The sequence below is a fragment of the Vitis vinifera genome, chromosome 17 (assembly GCF_030704535.1).
Source record: "Vitis vinifera cultivar Pinot Noir 40024 chromosome 17, ASM3070453v1".
NCBI lineage: Eukaryota > Viridiplantae > Streptophyta > Magnoliopsida > Vitales > Vitaceae > Vitis > Vitis vinifera.
In genome coordinates, this window is record NC_081821.1 from 6,132,101 (window position 1) to 6,149,650 (window position 17,550).

Sequence of the window (17,550 nt, forward strand, 5' to 3'; positions counted from 1 at the left end):
ATTAACTTTACAAAACAACCTTAATATTTAAATATTTAAAGTAAAAATGAAATTATAAGTTTTAAGTTATAATAATTTAACTTAAAGTTAACTTAAGTTGTTAGATAATAATTATTAAGTTTTACCAAATATCCATTAACTTAAATTCATACTACTTATACTCATATGCAGTTATACTATTAAACCAACATAGATGGAGAGATTCTCTTTACCGTTTTATTTTTCATATGATTGTTACAATATTAAATTACCAATCATTAACATTATTACCTTGATTATAAACATAAAATATTAATTTGGTATTTTCAAAATTTTCTTAAAAATATAAAACTATTTTATAGAAAATCAAAAACAAAAAAGGAATAAAGTCACACATGATAAGACATGTAAAGATTCAAAACATTAAAGGTATATTAATATGAATTAGAAATTATCTCGTATACATTTGAAATTAAATATTATCTATAAAATATTATGATATTTTATTAGAATATATAAAATAAAAAACATAATAAAAATTGAGAAAAAAGAATACTCAAAAAATGCATATATATTACATTTTTTATAATAACATATATCTTGATGTGTGTATTATATAAAATTTTAATAATATTTTGTTAGTATATTACGTTATTTAGATTAATTTGCCAATTTTGATCTATCTTGCCTGTACATAGTTTCTTATGATTTAAGGTTATTGCAAAATCAATTCAAAATAAAATAGGTAAGTGTGGTTGATTTTTTTTTTTTTGCGAATAATGACGGGCTCATGAAATTTAGGAATAAAATTAATTTTTAAATAATTTTAAATTGAGAATTAAAAAAGAAATATTTTAAAATGATAAAATAAATTAGGAATTTAAAAAGAAAATATTTTCAAATAATATTATTAATTTTAAAATAATTTTAAATTGAGAATAAAAAAAATGAAATTTTTCAAATTTTTTTATGAAATTCGGAAAAGAATTTAAATTAATAATTTTAAAAGAAAAAAACTTTCAAATATTTTTGAACTTCAAATATAAAATCTTTATAGAATTCTTAAGTTTTTAAATTACTTTTTTAGAATAAGGTTTTTAAATTAATTCTAAATCAACTATATTTTCTTTCTTTTATATATAACTATAAGGAGAATTCTCATAATAATTCACAAGTATTTTTTGCACTTAACTTAAAACTCTCAAATTTTTTTTTTAACATGGATACATATATGAGAAAGTTAAAAAAACTATAATGGAAAACTCAAAATCAAATAAGATTATCAAAATTTATTTTCTTAACAAAGTTTTCACTTTTATTTTAAATTAAATTTATTTCCAAAAAATAAAAATATATGAAATATACATATATTTAAAAAAAAAACTCAAAGCCCCTTCTAGTAATTGCCATTAAAAATAGTTTCATGTTTTTTAAAAGAAAGCAAAATGATTTTATAACTCAAAAAGATGTTTCTAAAAATAGTATTTGGAGAATCTGTTTTGAAAGTTTGGCAATTTTTTAAAAATACTTTGAAAACATTTATTTTATATAGATAATAAATGTGTGAGTGTATATTACCTTAATGGAGAATAAATTAAGAAAATTATTTTTGGGATTTAGGTTTCTAAATAAATTTTTATTCTTAAAAAATATTTTTTAAGAAAGTTTGGAAAAAGGAAGGCCGTGAACTACCAGAGGCCAACTAACCTAATTAATTCCTTAATTATATAAGAGTGATTCGAGAATGCAAAGTGGGGAGAAACCCAACCGCTAGAAAGAGTACAAGAAAAGCAAGCCGAAGGCAAAGAATAAAAGCGTAACAAAATTTTCAGTATCTCTGCTTTGTCCTTTGGTTTTCATCCCTTCGCTGTTCCTCTCTCTCTCTCTCTCTCTCTCTACAGATCTATCATTCACCTCGCCTCCATCACGCTCAAATCACTCCACAGCAGGTTTCTTTTCTATGTCTCTTCTTCAATTTCTCTTGGTTTATTTTAATTTCGATTTGTTTGATCTGTGATCGATGGTTCGTGAACGTTGTTTGATGATTGATCCACATCGATTTTAGGTTGTTCTTCTGTTTTGAGGGTTTTATGGGGTTTTTCTTTGTTCCTGTGATTTGGGCTTTTCTTTTTTCATGTTTGAGTTGCAAGCGCTTTCGCATAGCTGTTGTACAGCGCACGATGTATCTGGGCTCGTTTGTTTCGTTTATCCAGAAAACGCGTTTCGTGGTTTTCCCACAAGCTTTGAAATTTAGAAGAGTTCTCAGAATAGGGTTTTTTTGTTATACGATGCAGGGTTAGTTGTTTAGGGCGTGTTTGGTTTTCTTAAAAAAGGCGTTTTCCTCTGGATGTTGAAATGAAAACGTTGATGTAGCTAGAGGTGTTTTTCTCTGTGAATTGAGTTAATAGCCTTCCAAACAGTGTATGTGTTAGTTATTTATTCTTTTACTTGTACCTTTTATTCTTGGGGTTGTGGCTGCTAGGTCTCAAATTTTGGTTACTGGTTTGATTGCAATGTTTTGGTTTAATACATTTCAGTTTTGTAGAAGGAAAATGATGCTCTCACAGATAAATTTGTACAGAAAGCTTAAAAAGCGATGAGAAAATCTATTTTGGAACTAACTAAGAGTCGTTTGGCAGTGTTTTTGAAAAACACTTTTAGCCTAAAAAGTGTTTTTGATAAAAAAAAAAGGGTCTTTAGCAAAATTTAGGAAACAATTTTAAAAATAATCACTTGTAGTGTTTTTTGAAGAATCACTTGATAAGTGATTCTTCTAAAAACACTTTCACTAAAAACACCACGAGTAGAAACATTGCCAAACGCACTCTAAAGAGGCATGTGAGAGGGTCCAGATTTCCCTTTTAAAAGTTCTTCTGCATTGCTACATGTACCAATGCATAATTTTTTCATATAGCATACACACTGTGGACTGCATGTGTATGCATGTGCGCGCACACACACACACTTAGATGCTTCTTAACCTTAACATCTACACCATCCTCAAATTGCTACTGTAATATTGAGAGCAATGTTGTGGACACTTCAAAAGAAGAGCTGATCAAAGTTTTAGAATCTAATTTTTTGAGTATATATATTTTTTATTTTCTACTATTAGGGTTCTTATTTTCTTTTATCTTTTCTGGTTGATCTCCTACATAATGATTGCTGCATCTGGATATTTTTCATCATTCTTTAATTTCTCATATTCAATAAATTGTACTTGTTCAGATTTTCTGCTTTGATAAGACATTTAGAAGGCCAGTTATGCTTTGTGGTACTAAATGTTGGTCAGTGAAGATAATAGCATGTTATTGAATGAGTATAATAGATGAAATGAGGATGGTAAGATGGATGAGTGGCAATAGAAGAAAAGGTAGAAATAGAATAAGAGATGAATACATTTTTGAGAAGTTATGATCATCATCTAGTAATATAAGATGGAGAGAATTGATTCAAATTGGAGGCAATGAGAGGACATATGAAAGCATGCATGACATGAATTGAGGCGTTGAAACTTGATATGGCTTCCAAGGGACGGAGATTGTGGTCATAACTAGTCCAAATGACAATTAAGGATTTATTTAGCTGAAGGAAAGTGATTGTGGGGTTGGGAATAAAGCATTGTTGTAGTTGAGGTTGTTGTTTTGGGAGAAAAAGTTGGTTGGGGGGGGGGGGGGGTTGATTGGCTGCACTGGGTGGGTTGAATTTCTTTTGGCATATTCTCTTAGTTGCATCCCTGGAGCCTAGTTTTCTACTTACTTTTATTTGTCCTGTTCATCATTGTTGCCTTTTTTCTTTCCTGTAAGTGTAAATTCTCTCTATATAATCACTTTTATTAAGCGTGTGTTGATGTTGAATATTATGTCTAGATGGCAATGCAGGAAGCGACTCCTGCCCCTCTTCACTCTGCTGCATTTGTTGGGAATGCCTTTGTGGATCAGTATTATCCCATTCTTCACCAAAACCCGGAATTGCTGTATAAATTTTATCAGGATTCAAGTGTGCTAAGCAGGCCAGATTCGAGTGGTAGTATGACCACAGTAACAACTTTGCAGGCAAGTGCAGTAGGATTTAACATTGTTTTACATAAACTGCATCATGGTTCCTTTGGGTAATCTGTTTCTTATTTGATAGGCAAAACATAGATACATTAGTAGGCAGTAGGCACCTTGCAAACAGGATGCAACCCAAGTACAATAGGGCATTCAAATAGTGCTAAAAAGCAGAGGAACAGGCAAACAATAGAAAGGCCAGACATAGCCATAGGCTCTACCCAAATTCTATTTGGCTAGTCTTAGACAGTTGGCAACCTTTATCTTTTGTACCATACCTCCGAAATGAAAACTTTTGCATCAATCTACGCCACCCAGTAGAGGGAGCCTATTTATTGGATGCCTGAGAAACTTCTGCAAGTACCCACTGTTGGATCTCTGCCAATCATTTCACTGTAAGGCTAAACAAGATTATTTTGAGCCTGTTTGGGACTGCTTCCTGTTTTTGGCTTTAGCTGGAAGCTGAAGCTAGTCACGATTTTTAAAGGTCAATATTGGCAGTGTGAAAGTTTTGTGAAACATGAAAGGATTTCTCACATGAATCAAACTAAAGCTTTTACAAGAAACAATATATTCCTGACTTCCTTATTAAAAACTTTTTTAAGCCATAAACTTTTTGAACAAAATTAGCCAAACAGATAAAGTTCTTATTGCTCTTAAAAAAGAGTTTTTAGTTTCTCAGAAGTCGATCTTGATAAGGGCTTCATATTTGTGATTTTAACTGGTTGCCCATACAACCAGTGGCTTATTCGCTAGAGGTGATAGACCACATGATTATTCTATAGACCATGATTTTCTTTTGGTTAATGAGATGACTGTGAAAAGCTTGAATGTAAGACACATGTCTACCTCCAAGAAGTGAGACACAGTGAAAGAAGTGAGAATTCCGCGGTTTTGTTAATGCACAAACACTCACATGAATACAATGAATTTTGTTGACCTTGATTACTATGTTTAAAAACTTTAGCATTTTTTTTTCTTGCTTTTCCCTTTTTTTTTTTAATTTTTAATTTGGCTGTATTTGACATCTTATCAGCATAAGATGGCATGAGATGAACAAAACTAGTTACCGTAAACCACTGAAACTGATTATTAGCATCTCATTGAATTTCAAGATCATTGTTATTTTTTATTTGTTATCCAACTCTTACACATAGGAAAAATTTTCCTATATGACTGGTATGTTGGATGCTTATTGACTCAACTGAGTTTTTAAAGACGTCCCAAACCTTTTTGACCGCTTGTGATGCTGCAACCATTTTTACTAAGCAGCTCTTTTTATACAGTCCCTGCTTATTATTTTCTTCTATGAGCCTTCCATAAATAATCATGGATGAATATCTATTTATTATTATAAATCATGGTGGCACTCCCACTGGAGATACTACTGCTTGTTGTCTCTACTTATTATTTTCTTCAATGATCATTTGATACACAGTCATGGATGAATATCTTATTATTTTCTTCTGTAATCCTTCGGTCCACAGTCATAGATGAATATCTATAAATTATTAGAAGTCATGCCGCAGTTGTCTATCAAAAAAACAAAAAAGAAGTCATGCTGCAGTCCTACTGGAGAGTTTCAATCTTCATCAGGATCCAAGTCTTATGTTTATAGTTCCATTGTAAAAATGTTTTTTACAAAAAATTATTGCAAAGATTAAAAAAAAAAAAACCATTCCTTGTTTTCAAAATCCTTGAAAAGTGAAAGGATATGATTGATGGTGTCAATGATCATTTTTCATGGGTAAATGATGACACATGGTATAACATTTTTTTTTCTTTTTTTTTTTGTTTGATACTGTCTCTTACTTTAACTTTTATTATGTTGTAATGTCATCTGCGTGTTTAGGTTTCTGATTTTTCCTGTTTCCCCTTTCTGTAAATTATTCCCTGTTTTTATTTTATGAATCAGTAGTTGAATTGGATGGTTGTTTATAGTGAAGTAGGGTTTTCTTTTACAGTTCAACCTCCTGTTTAAATTATATATTATATTGCTTTTTTAATCATTAAATATTTTATATTGTTGATTGTAGTTTTTGTTTTATAGGTTTAATATAAAGTAGTCAAACATTGTTTAATAAACTAAAAGAAGACTTGCTAGAATCTGTGAAGAAAGCCAATTTCGTAAAAGTCCTTCTGCAGTAACAATTTATTAATGTTCTCTATAAACATTAAACATAGATTACCTTTACTGTTAATGATGATAAGTTTGAATTTTAATGTAGTTTAACAATAGTGAATAACCTACTTGTCATGGTCCATCTTGGTGGAGTCCAATGATTAGATTGCCCTGTGATTTGTCTCTAGTGCTTGTTTTGCAGACCTTTGAACTATGTACCTTTTCCTGTTAATCTTTGTAACTTCGAATTTAAAGTCCTAATATAGGCGGAGGAACAAAATTTCATTGTTCTTCATATTGTAGCAGGCAATCAATGACAAGATCATGTCATTCCATTATGGCGAATATAAGATGGAGATAGAGACTGCAGATGCTCAAGACTCTTACAAGGAAGGGGTGACTGTTCTAGTGACTGGAAGTGTAACTCTGAAAGATAACGTGAAAAGGAAATTTGGTCAATCATTCTTTCTAGCTCCACAGGACAATGGCTACTTTGTCTTAAATGATATTTTTACGTATATCGAGGAAAAGAAATCATTGCAGGAAAATTTTGCACCAGTTGATGGTATCAATGAAACTGCTCCAACAGCTGCCTTGACTCCAGATCCAGGTTTGTGTGATTTTTCTTCCTTTGGTACTATGATTGAGATTCATTTCAGACTTGATTTTTAGAATTGCTTTTATTTTGTCTCCAGAGGCCAATCATGTTCCTGATCATCTTGTGGTAGACCCTGCAACACCATCCTTTGAGGAGGAGGAGGATCTGAATAATGTTGCTGAAGTTTGTGACCCATCAGATAATGAAGAAGGATCGGTTATTGAAGAAGAGGCTGTTGTTGAACCCCCATCTATTTCAAGTGAGAATGAAATTTCTACAGTAGTCGATTCAGCTCCTGCAGCACAAGAGGATGCTCCAAAGAAATCTTATGCATCAATTGTGGGTTCTTAGTCATTCTTTTCCTTTCTCAATTTTGGTATTCACCTTTTTATTCAAATTTATTTTGTATACTAAATTAATACAGGTGAAGGTAATGAAAGGCAGTGCAACATCCACTCCAGTCTTTGCTACCAGTACAGTAAGGGCAGCACCTGCAAACATTGATCAACAGTTGGCTGGTTCTGCAAAATCTGCTCCGGCACCAGAGGCATGGACTCCTACTAGTGACAGTGCTCCTGAAAGTAGCAATATTAATGAAGAAGGTGTGTATTTTTTTGCTCAAAGTTAATGGATTTCTGCCTTGACTTCCAAAACACCTTCCTCTTGGTGAGCCACATGCACTTGCTTTTGTCATCCTTCCCTGTTCTGTGAAATAATTATACAAGGACAACAAATTTCAATGTGAATGCTGTGTACTGGATGTTGTGTTATCTTGATCCCATATCTATACATTTGCATCCTGTATTTCTCTAATTTCAAAATATCACGTTGTACTCTTTGCAATTGAAGGTTTCTCCATATATGTACGGCATTTGCCTTTAAGTGCAACAGTTCCACAATTGGAAGAGGAGTTCAAAAAATTTGGCCCTATTAAGCAAGATGGCATCCAAGTCAGAAGTAATAAGGTACATTTCAAATATTATTTTTGGTTGCTATTCTTATTCAACATTTCTTGACATCAAATTGAACCTTTTTTTAACATAATATTTGTGGATTTCATGTTACTTTCCTGTGTCTAGCAGCAGGGATTCTGTTTCGGCTTTGTTGAGTTTGAATCTTTGAGTTCGATGCAGAGTGCACTTGAGGTACTGCTTCTACACTTGGTTGCCTTCCACTTGTTATAAGCTGTGGTGATTTTTTTCACAATCATCATCAACTCCTACTTTTGTTATCTGATTCAATGATCGAACTTAGTTGACTATTTATTACATGCTTTGCTGAATAGATGAGATCCTTTCAGTTAACTTGCGTCCAGCTAAATGTAGTTTTTATTTTTTACTTAAAGCCCTTGTAGCTGGAATTTCTTGAAAAGTGGGGCTTCTGTAACTCTATTATCCCTTTTCTTGCTTGGTGATGAAGTTTATTGGAGCAATTTGTTCATTGTGAACTTTTTTCCTTAAGAAATAGTTTGTGCATGTGTAATTGGCTAGTCCTGCTTATGCATGTCTTAGTTCCTGATGTCAAAACTAATGTGGTGTGCTTCCCCTTGCTTTGTCAGTAAGCTAGATTCTAGAATACTGGTAACTCAGCACATCGTAGATATTTGGAGCTGCAAAATGTGGAATATGGTTATGGAACAGTGCTCATATGGGTTATTATTATTATTTTTTATCTGCACAACACCTTAATATTGACTTGGTGTGCCTTTTCTGCTTGCATATCCCCTTTTTAGTTCCATGCCTGCTGCACTGGAGGTGGCCAGATATATGTGTAAGGCCTCCTCTATTTTCTAGAAAGTAGTGTTTTACATTGAAAACAATAAGATAGGTTTTTATTTGATAGACATAGATAAAATATATTATTAGTGTCTAACAAAAGGATGTACAAAAGTATAAACGTTACATGCAAATGTTTTTTTTTTGATGGGAAACAACACTATAACATATTAAGGTAAGTAAAAATAAGTAAGAATGATAAGAGATCCTCCAAAAAGTACACAAAAAGAAAGCAAAAACCTCCAAGTTCAAGAATCTATATAACTATGAGGTTCCACAAACTATGTCCCATGTGGGAATATACAAAAATAATCTGTCCTTGGTAGGCCACACCCTTGGAGCTGCACACTAACATCTAATCAAGTTAGATCAAATTAAGGGGACACCCTGTGGTGCAAGAGGCCCAGAAGGAGGCTAAGAATTTAATTATGTCCCAAAGACCCTTCAAAGTTCCGACCTTGTCCTAAAAAATCCTATCATTTCTTTCTTGCCACACAACTCACATCAAAGCAAGACAAGCAAACTGCCACAATACCTTGCCTCTATTGGTACTTCCCAATCCTTTATATGAAATAATCATAATATCACATATACTCCTAAGAGGAACCTAATCCATATGAACCAAGTTGCATAGTCTATGCCAAAGCCCCAAACTCAATGGACAATGTAAGAAGATAGGATCTATCATTTCACCACTCTCCATACACAACAAACAAACATTAGGATTGAGGGCATTGTAGGATCTTCTCAGTTGTAGCATATCATTGACGTTTACCTTCTTAGGTGCCGCTAACCAAGCAAATGACTTAACCTTAAATGGGGTAAACAAAAAGGAGAACCAAAGCGAAGGGGGTAAACAAAAAACAACTTACCTACCTCACTTAGAGCTCAACCACTCAATGTAGTCTAACGTACATAGAAAGCTATCACCTATGTATATTCTAACACATCGCCAAATAATATTCATGAAGGATTGGTTGATAGCTTAGTCCCCTTTTTCGAGATTTTCAAAAGCTCTCCTATTTTTTTCTTTCCAATTGGTCCAAAATAAGCACAAGGGAGTAGCCTTCCATGTTTTTTTCCTCTTTTTTCTGACAAAATATCCATGCCAACTTAAAAGGGCATCTCTTACTATGGAATGCATCACCCGTTCAATCCCAAAAAGAGAAGAAACGAGCTGCCACAGCATGACTGCTTTTGATTAGTGAAGGGGGATATGATCAAACATTTCTTCTTCTCCTTTACACAAATTGCATCTATTCAAGATTCGCTATCCTCACCTTTTAAGTTGGTCCAACGTCAATATATTACGTCCTTTTAAGATAGGTAATATGAACACAATATTGTAGCATATGACCACAGCAATAATATCTTGAAAATATGGGGACGGATAGAAGTTTAGACTTATAACTGGTACAAGGTTTAAGGGAATAGAGGAAGAAAGGCTGTTATGCCATTGAAGTTGTTATGGACTGCAGATTTCAATTAAATTATGCTAATGTGATCTTGTGATTGAGAGTATTAAGAGCCCTCTTCAATTAAAGGAACCTCGATACCTATCAAAAATAGAAGAATAAAAATAATGTGTCTAATAAGGCTTTGATAAATGTGGTTGCTAGGGAAGTAGGTCATGAACTAGCAAGTAGGCAGTGTTTGTCAGCAAGGGTATACCTTCTCATAGTAACTATTGTACACCGGCACAAGAAATGTGTCTATGTGCCTTTTTTGCATAGTTGTAAACATTTTAAACCTAGGCTTTTTGTCTTCCAATAGAAGGTCAAAATGTATAAAGAGGCCTCTAGCATGAGTATGTTTTTCCCGTAATCTTGCCTTATAAACCAGGCCTCTTCCATATCCCTTGCTGTTTACCAAGTAATTGCTAACCAATCAAAATCTTTGTGGAAAATTTGTCAATTATTTTAGGCAATCTTAGCCTGTGAGTAGACAATGGATTTTTAGGCATCCAACCTGAGTTTTAAGGTAGTCTTAATCATGCATCACACATATCTTTTTATTTTATTTTATTTTTTTGTGTTTTTCTATAGTACTTTTTGCTGCCACAACTAGGAAAAGGTTCTTCACAAGGCACTTCTATTGTTCCTAAATTTCAGTACTCAACAAGGGCAACACAGTGAAACTTTGACAGGCCTTCTATTCAAAAAAATTGATTTAGGTGCCACAATTCTGTCGGAGGGCCCCCTTCACAATCTACAATTTATATCTTGCTTATTTACCTATCAAAAAAAAAAAAAAAAGATTTAGGAGAATTTAGTGTAACAGATTAGGAGGAAATTCATAATTATCTCCTACCAATCTGATGTCTATTTTTAAATATAGTTAATTTCTGTTTTGTAGGTTGATTTTCCCATGTACATAAGTATCTTTTCTATAGACAATATTTTGTGTCTATATGATTGTATATTTTTATTATTATTATCATGAATGAAAATTCTGAAAATATTCTCTCCAATTCTGCATTCATGGTAACAAAGCCGCCCTTACTAGGAAGATAAATTGCTTTCTTGCTGATTCTCCATTAAAATCAGTATTTGTTTGTTTAGGATGTTTCTACCAGAATTGTAGAAGATTATTCTTCTACTCTCCATTGTCATTTTTTATTTTCTTGTTATTTTTTTTGGCGAAATAATTGACTGTATTCGCAATGTCTGGAGTTTTTGAAGATGAGGACAAAGGGAACTAACCGAAAGAATTTGGAGACAAAACCCAGCAGTTGCAACTAACCGAAAAACCCAGCAGAAGCTGGAGGACAAAGGGAAAGTCTGGTGTGATTTCTGCAACAAGCCTCTACCCATAAGAGACCTGTTGGAAATTGCTTCCACCAAATTTTAAAAGGAGGCAAATTTGGAGACAAAACTGGGTGAGGAATGCAGGCTGTGATAGGAACGCAGATTTCAGGATCTGAGGTGATCCCTTTTAGTAAAGAAAAATTGGAGCATCTCGATGAACTGCTGAATCAAACTTTGCCGTCTCTGAACATGATCCCATCCTGTTTCTTTGCAAAAAACCTAAATCTTTAGGTGCTCTCACTGTCTTGTTGAATTCAACACCTTGGATCATTGATTCGGGTGTGTCCGACCATATGACTAGCCTATCACAATTATTCTTGTCATATACTCCTTATGTGGGCAATTTAAAAATAGTAGTTGCTGATGGAAGTTTGTCACCTGTTGCAGGAAAAGGTTTTATAGTCATCTCAGAGAATCTAACTTAAAATCAGTTCTTCATGTGCCTAATCTCTCATGTAACCTTTTATCTGTTAGCAAAATCACAAAGGACTATATTTGCATTGCTAAATTCTTAATTCTCATTGTGAATTTTAGGAACTACATTTAGGGAGGATGATTGGCAGTGCTAGAGAGGCTGATGGACTTTATTATTTTGATAGTGTCTTGGAGAGTAGACAAGCACAAGTTGTGAAGAGTAGTTTTATTACTTGTGGTATTATACATCCCATTGCAAAGTAGGTGTGCCATAAGTTTTCTCCCATTTTTAGATCTTTTACCACTAACCCATCTAGTGTTGCTATTCCTAGGATGCCTTGAACCATGTTGAGTGGAAGGCAACAGTTTTAGAAGAGCTGTGAGCTCTTAAAAAATATAGATTAAATTGCCGAAGGAGAAGAAGACAATCGGGTGTAAATGGGTGTTTGGTCAAGTACAAGAAACATGGGAATCTTGAGAGTTACAAGGCAAGACTCATTGCTAAAGGCTTTACACAAACATATAGAATAGATTACAAAGAGACCTTTGCCCTAATGACAGAGATGAATAGCATATCACTAGCTGCAAATTTGAATTGGTCGTTGCAACAATTAGATATGAAGAATGTATTCTTGAATGATGTGTTGGAAGAAGTATTTACGGATTTGCCAATGTTTTCAACACCGGACCGATAATTGAATTGGAAAAGTTACCAGTTCATTGGTTCATTAGTCAAACCCGCGGTCAAAACGATGACGTCATAAATATATATTTTATATATTATTAAAATTTTAAAAAATAAAAATAATAAATTCTACCCAAATGTTTCAATTGATTGATTAAATAAATAATGAATACTCATATCCAATATGCAATAAAATATTAAATATTAAAAACAAAAATTTAATATTAAATAATAAATATTAAAAATTTAATATTCAATTGGAATTGTGAAAATTGCAACAATGCATTGTGGGAGACTGGAAAGCTATCTGCGGAGTCAGCCGGCGATGTCAGCTTCGGTGGTGCTGCAACTGGAGGCTGGAGCGTGGAGGTTGGATGGAGAGTAGCAACAGTAGAGGGCAGCGGTGGCAGGAGAGGAGATTAGGACTGCTGGGGGGGCAAGCCATCAGCTCCGGTGGTGGTGCAACTGGAGGCTGGATGGAGAGCAGCAACAGTAAGGGGCAGCAGCAGCAGCAGAGAGGAGATTCTACTGGGGAGGGAGGACTGAACCTAAACAACGTCGTTTTGAAGCCAGATGCTTCAAAACGACGTCATTTTGATGGTTTTAAAAAAAAAGAAGATTAGGGCGTGGAGGTTGGATGGAGAGTAGCAACAGTAGAGGGCAGCGGTGGCAGGAGAGGAGATTAGGGCTGCTGGGGGGGCAAGCCATCAGCTCCGGTGGTGGTGCAACTGGAGGCTGGATGGAGAGCAGCAACAGTAAGGGGCAGCAGCAGCAGAGAGGAGATTCTACTGGGGAGGGAGGACTGAACCTAAACAACGTCGTTTTAATGCCAGATGCTTCAAAACGACGTCATTTTGATGGTTTTAAAAAAAAAGAAGATTTTAACCCATTCGGTTCAAGGAGAATTGTTTAGTTCAACTGGTTCGCTGATCCGACCGTTGGTTCCGGCGGTTCAAGGCTGGTCCGAAGCTGAAACAGTTCAAAGCACTGAACCGAACCAGCACGGTGATTGGCCGACAGTTGAACTGGTCAGACTGGCCGGTTCGGTCTGGTTTTTAAAACCATGGGATTTGCCACTTGGATTTGAAAGTGTTTTTGAAGTTAAGAAAGTATGTGGACTAAAACGATCACTTTATAGTTTTCAATAGTTACCTAAAGCATAGTTTGATCAGTTTACTAAGGCTGTTAAGGTTCATGGGATTCTTCAAAGTTAGGCTCATCACACGATGTTCTATAAACACTCAAATGATAGAAGGATGGTCATTCTCATTGTGTACATGGATGACATTATCCTAATTGAAGATGATATGAATGAATTGGAGAAACTAAAGGCTTTTCTTGCTAGAGAGTTCATACTCAAAGACCTTAGGGTATTGAAATACTTTCTTAGCACGGAGTTTGTAAGATCCAGGGATGGGGATATGTTTCACTCAAGTGAACAAGGAGACTAGATTACTTTGCTGCAAGCTAATAGAGACCGCAATGGAACCAAGTTTGAAGCTATAGGCAATAAGTGCAGAAAAGGTGGTGAAATGAGAACTAGATAGAAAGCTTATCCATTTCTCACATACTCAACCATCTCTTTTTTTTTTTGAATGGGCAAAGAAAGATAAGATATATGTGTGTGTATTTTTGATAAATAAAATGAAAAGCACTAAAAAATAAAAAGATGCCATAAGGACGCTCCAAAGTACGCAGCAGGACGCATACAAAAAGTGCCTTAAAGCACATAAACAAGAAAAAAACCCCAACAACAAACCCCTCCCTTAACCAGAACCCAACCATATATATATAACAAAAGAAAAAGTACAAAGTACACAAGATGCATACATTAGGCACTAAAAGCTTAGACCTTGAAAGAGATGCCACAAAAACCACTCTCTCTCAACAAGAATCCAACCTATCTACAAAATCAATTAAAGGTATCGGGCTTTCTGTTATATATAATGCTAACCCAAGCTAAAGGGTTACAAAGGAATGAATATTTCAATTTTTGATTAGTCTATTCTTTGTTCTCAAATGCTCTTTGATTTTGTTCCCGCACAATAGACCAAAAATGTAAAGAGGAGCGGCTCTCCATTCCCTTTCATTTTCCTTCCTACAAAAAAACCATGCTAGTTTAACAAAGTTTCTTTTACCATGGACGGGAGCACCTAAACTATACTGAATAAGGAGAACAACAACGGCCATAAAACCCTTGTTTTGGTGCAACGAAAGAGAATGTGGTCAATAAATTCCCCCTCAAGTTTACAAAGAAAACACCTATAGCTTTTGCAGTGAGATATAGTGAGCCAATTTATGCACTCATCAGAAGAAGAATACTTTGAGGCAGTCTTACGGATTCTCAAATATCTAAAAGGAAAACATGGGAGAGGTTTATAATGGGAATCATGGCCATTTTCACATTGAAGCTTATGCCAAGGTTGACTTGGCTGGTAGCATAATTGATAGAAGATCTACTTTGAGGTACTGCACCTTCATTGGAGGCAGCTTGGTAACTTGGAGGAGTCAAAAGCAAATAGTGGTTGCTAGGAGTAGTGCGAAAGTGGGATTTAGAGCTGATGCTGATGGGGATTGTGAATTGTTATGGCTGAAAAAGCTAGTTAAAGGCCTAAAAATTCCCAGTTCAACGCCTATGAAGCTTTATTGTGACAGTAAAGCATTTATTAATATAGCTCATAACCTAGTCCAACATGGTAGGACTAATCATGTGGAGGTTGATTGTCATTTTACTAAAGAAAACCTGGAGAGAGGATTGACCTGCATGCCTTACCTCTCAACTGAAGAATAATTGGTGGGTGTTCTCACCAAGGGACTACAAAAAAAGACAGTTTGATAATCTTACAAACAAACTGGGAATTCAAGATATTTTTGAGCCAGCTTGAGGGGGAGTGTGGAAAGATTTAGTGTAACAGATAAGAAGGAAAATTCGAAATTATCTCCCACTACTCTGATGCCTATTCTCATTCATGATAATAATTCTTATTTTATAGGCCGATTTTCCTATATGCATGCTTATCTCTTCTGTAGACTATTCTCATTCAGAAAACATTCTCTCCAATTCTGTGTTCAATTTAATTATACTGCAATTTTTTGGGTATCTACATGGCTAGTGTTCATTAGCTAAATTTGGAGAATTTTAGTATATTTCAAAATAATATAAATGGTTTGGCCAACTGTTTCAGAAACTATTCAGCTCGAAGCTGAGCCATTTGCCCAAAATCTGACCCCTCAGAAACTCATCCCATTTCCACATTACTTCATTTCAAATATGTACTACTGGTATTTCCCGACTCCTGGAAAAGCATCTGTACCTTGTCAATTGATTCACTTTCTGAAAATGAAGGCATCGATAAACAGTTAATAAGTTCACCTAAAACTCAAGTTCTTTAGGCTGATTCATATGCATTCAGTCTTCCTAGACCCATTCACTTCCATCCGCTTCCTTTTTCATTTTGAAATCTAGAATACCATGTTCTTACTAACACCTCCCTTATTAGTTGATTCAGTTTTCTATCGGACAAGAGGGGCTGGATGAATCAATTTAAAAAAAAAAAGAAGAAGAGGAGGAAATTGCCTAAAGAATATTTAAATGGCTTGGACTGATTTGAAACTGCAATAAAATAAATGCTAAATTTGTAAAGAAATAAAAACTAGTCTTAGCACCTTAGGGCCTTATATTGTGGGACATTGAGGCATCCCAAATATTCAACATTTAAGAACCCTTCTGTCTTGTTGGCAATTCTTTCCTTGTATTATGACAATGATCTATGTTACTGCTAAGGAAAATTAATTCAGGTGAATCTTTTTGCAATTCACTTGCTGACACGATGCAACATCTGTTGCTTTAGCAAAAAAATTTCCTTTGGTTGTCTCCATTTATATCAATATCTAATGAAATAGAAAAAGACCATATGGTCCGTGGAATTTGGAAGATGAGTTTGAGCATTTTTAGTTTACCTGGTGGTTAGAGTGGTCAAACAAAAAAACCAACATAGAACAACGATTATATATTTTATTGCTACATTTAGTTGTTGGCTCAAGATTCTGGTTTGATACTCTTGAAGAATTTCACTCTTTATGAATTATTTCTGCTTTGGCTTTTATGAATCTTGGTGTTTGGTAGATCTTTTGTTGGTGGACTTGTGTGTCCACAAGAAGTCATCAGCATGATGAATAGGCTACTTTGCTTGGTGTACATCTATGGATGCTATCCTGTGCTTGTATCACCTTGCTTTTATTTGTCTATTTTTCACTTGATTCTTCCCATCTAGTGGACTTTTTACCTTGGTTCAGGTTTCATGTTGCTGCTAATTACTGCTGCCTTCAATTTAAATTATTAGCTTATCAGGGCATCTAAAAGAAAGCCTGTTTAAAAAATCTCAGGCATCACCTATCACAATTGGGGATCGTCAAGCTGTCGTCGAGGAAAAAAGAACTACCACTCGTGGTAAGTGGAGTTTATTTTATTATTCCAGTTCAAAGAGATCTGAAGTTTTATGATGAAACCTTTGAAGTTAAGGATAAAAAGACTGACTAAACTGCTGGTTTTTTGCAGTTGGCGCTAGTGGTAGAGGCAGATACCCTCCAGGAAGGGGTGGGTTCCGGAATGACAACTTCAGGGGCCGTGGAAACTTTGGTGGTGGCCGGGGCTATGGGCGGAATGAGTCCAGAAATCAGGGTGAGTATTCAGGACGTGCAAGGGGTCCAACTGGACGCAATGGAGAGGCTTATCAGCGGGTTAATCAGAATGGAAGTGGGAAGACTGGGCGCCAAGGTGGGATGGCGTGGAACTCAGCTTCTTCTTGAAGCTTAGCAAGTGAAACTCGTCAACAGTTGAGATTTTTTGACACTAAAAATGAGAGGTTGTTTGTGTCATTATTTCTGGGCACTAGAAAGCAATTCAGGTTTTTGATTTTTGTAATTGGAATTATTTGTGAGAATAATTTTTATTCTTGTGGATTTTCTATATAAGCTTACATGATATGACAGTTGTTTCCCCGGATTTATGGATTCTTCTGTACTTGCTGTTGTTTTCTAATATGGGAATTCTCTTACTGGCAACAATGGTTGAACCTGCCTTATTATTCTCCCAAAAGACAAAATCAAAGTCAGTAT

At 34.8% G+C, this 17,550-nt stretch overlaps 1 protein-coding gene across 2 annotated transcripts; it reads left to right on the forward strand.

The window, feature by feature from the left end:
* Positions 1-1,596: 1,596 nt before the first annotated feature.
* On the forward strand, positions 1,597-17,496 carry LOC100255231 (nuclear transport factor 2). 2 transcript variants are annotated; one of them, XM_010665144.3, is made up of 9 exons: positions 1,597-1,928; positions 3,849-4,034; positions 6,460-6,763; positions 6,849-7,090; positions 7,176-7,353; positions 7,601-7,716; positions 7,831-7,896; positions 16,819-16,882; positions 16,991-17,496. In XM_010665144.3, exons 2-9 carry the CDS (start codon positions 3,849-3,851, stop codon positions 17,239-17,241), a joined length of 1,407 nt encoding a protein of 468 aa, XP_010663446.1. In that variant the 5' UTR covers positions 1,597-1,928; the 3' UTR covers positions 17,242-17,496. The 2 variants fall into 2 exon arrangements, with proteins under 2 accessions (XP_010663446.1, XP_010663448.1); XM_010665146.3 differs by having other exon boundaries at positions 1,630-1,928; positions 7,834-7,896.
* The last annotated feature ends 54 nt before the right edge of the window (positions 17,497-17,550 follow it).

Bases quoted from the DNA above. Each gene is read 5' to 3' on its own strand.
- LOC100255231 (XM_010665144.3), top strand. From the start codon at position 3,849: ATGGCAATGCAGGAAGCGACTCCTGCCCCTCTTCACTCTGCTGCATTT. The intron at 7,897-16,818 runs GTACTGCTTCTA...AAAAAATCTCAG, and splicing joins CGATGCAGAGTGCACTTGAG to GCATCACCTATCACAATTGG. The intron at 16,883-16,990 runs GTAAGTGGAGTT...GGTTTTTTGCAG, and splicing joins AAAAAGAACTACCACTCGTG to TTGGCGCTAGTGGTAGAGGC.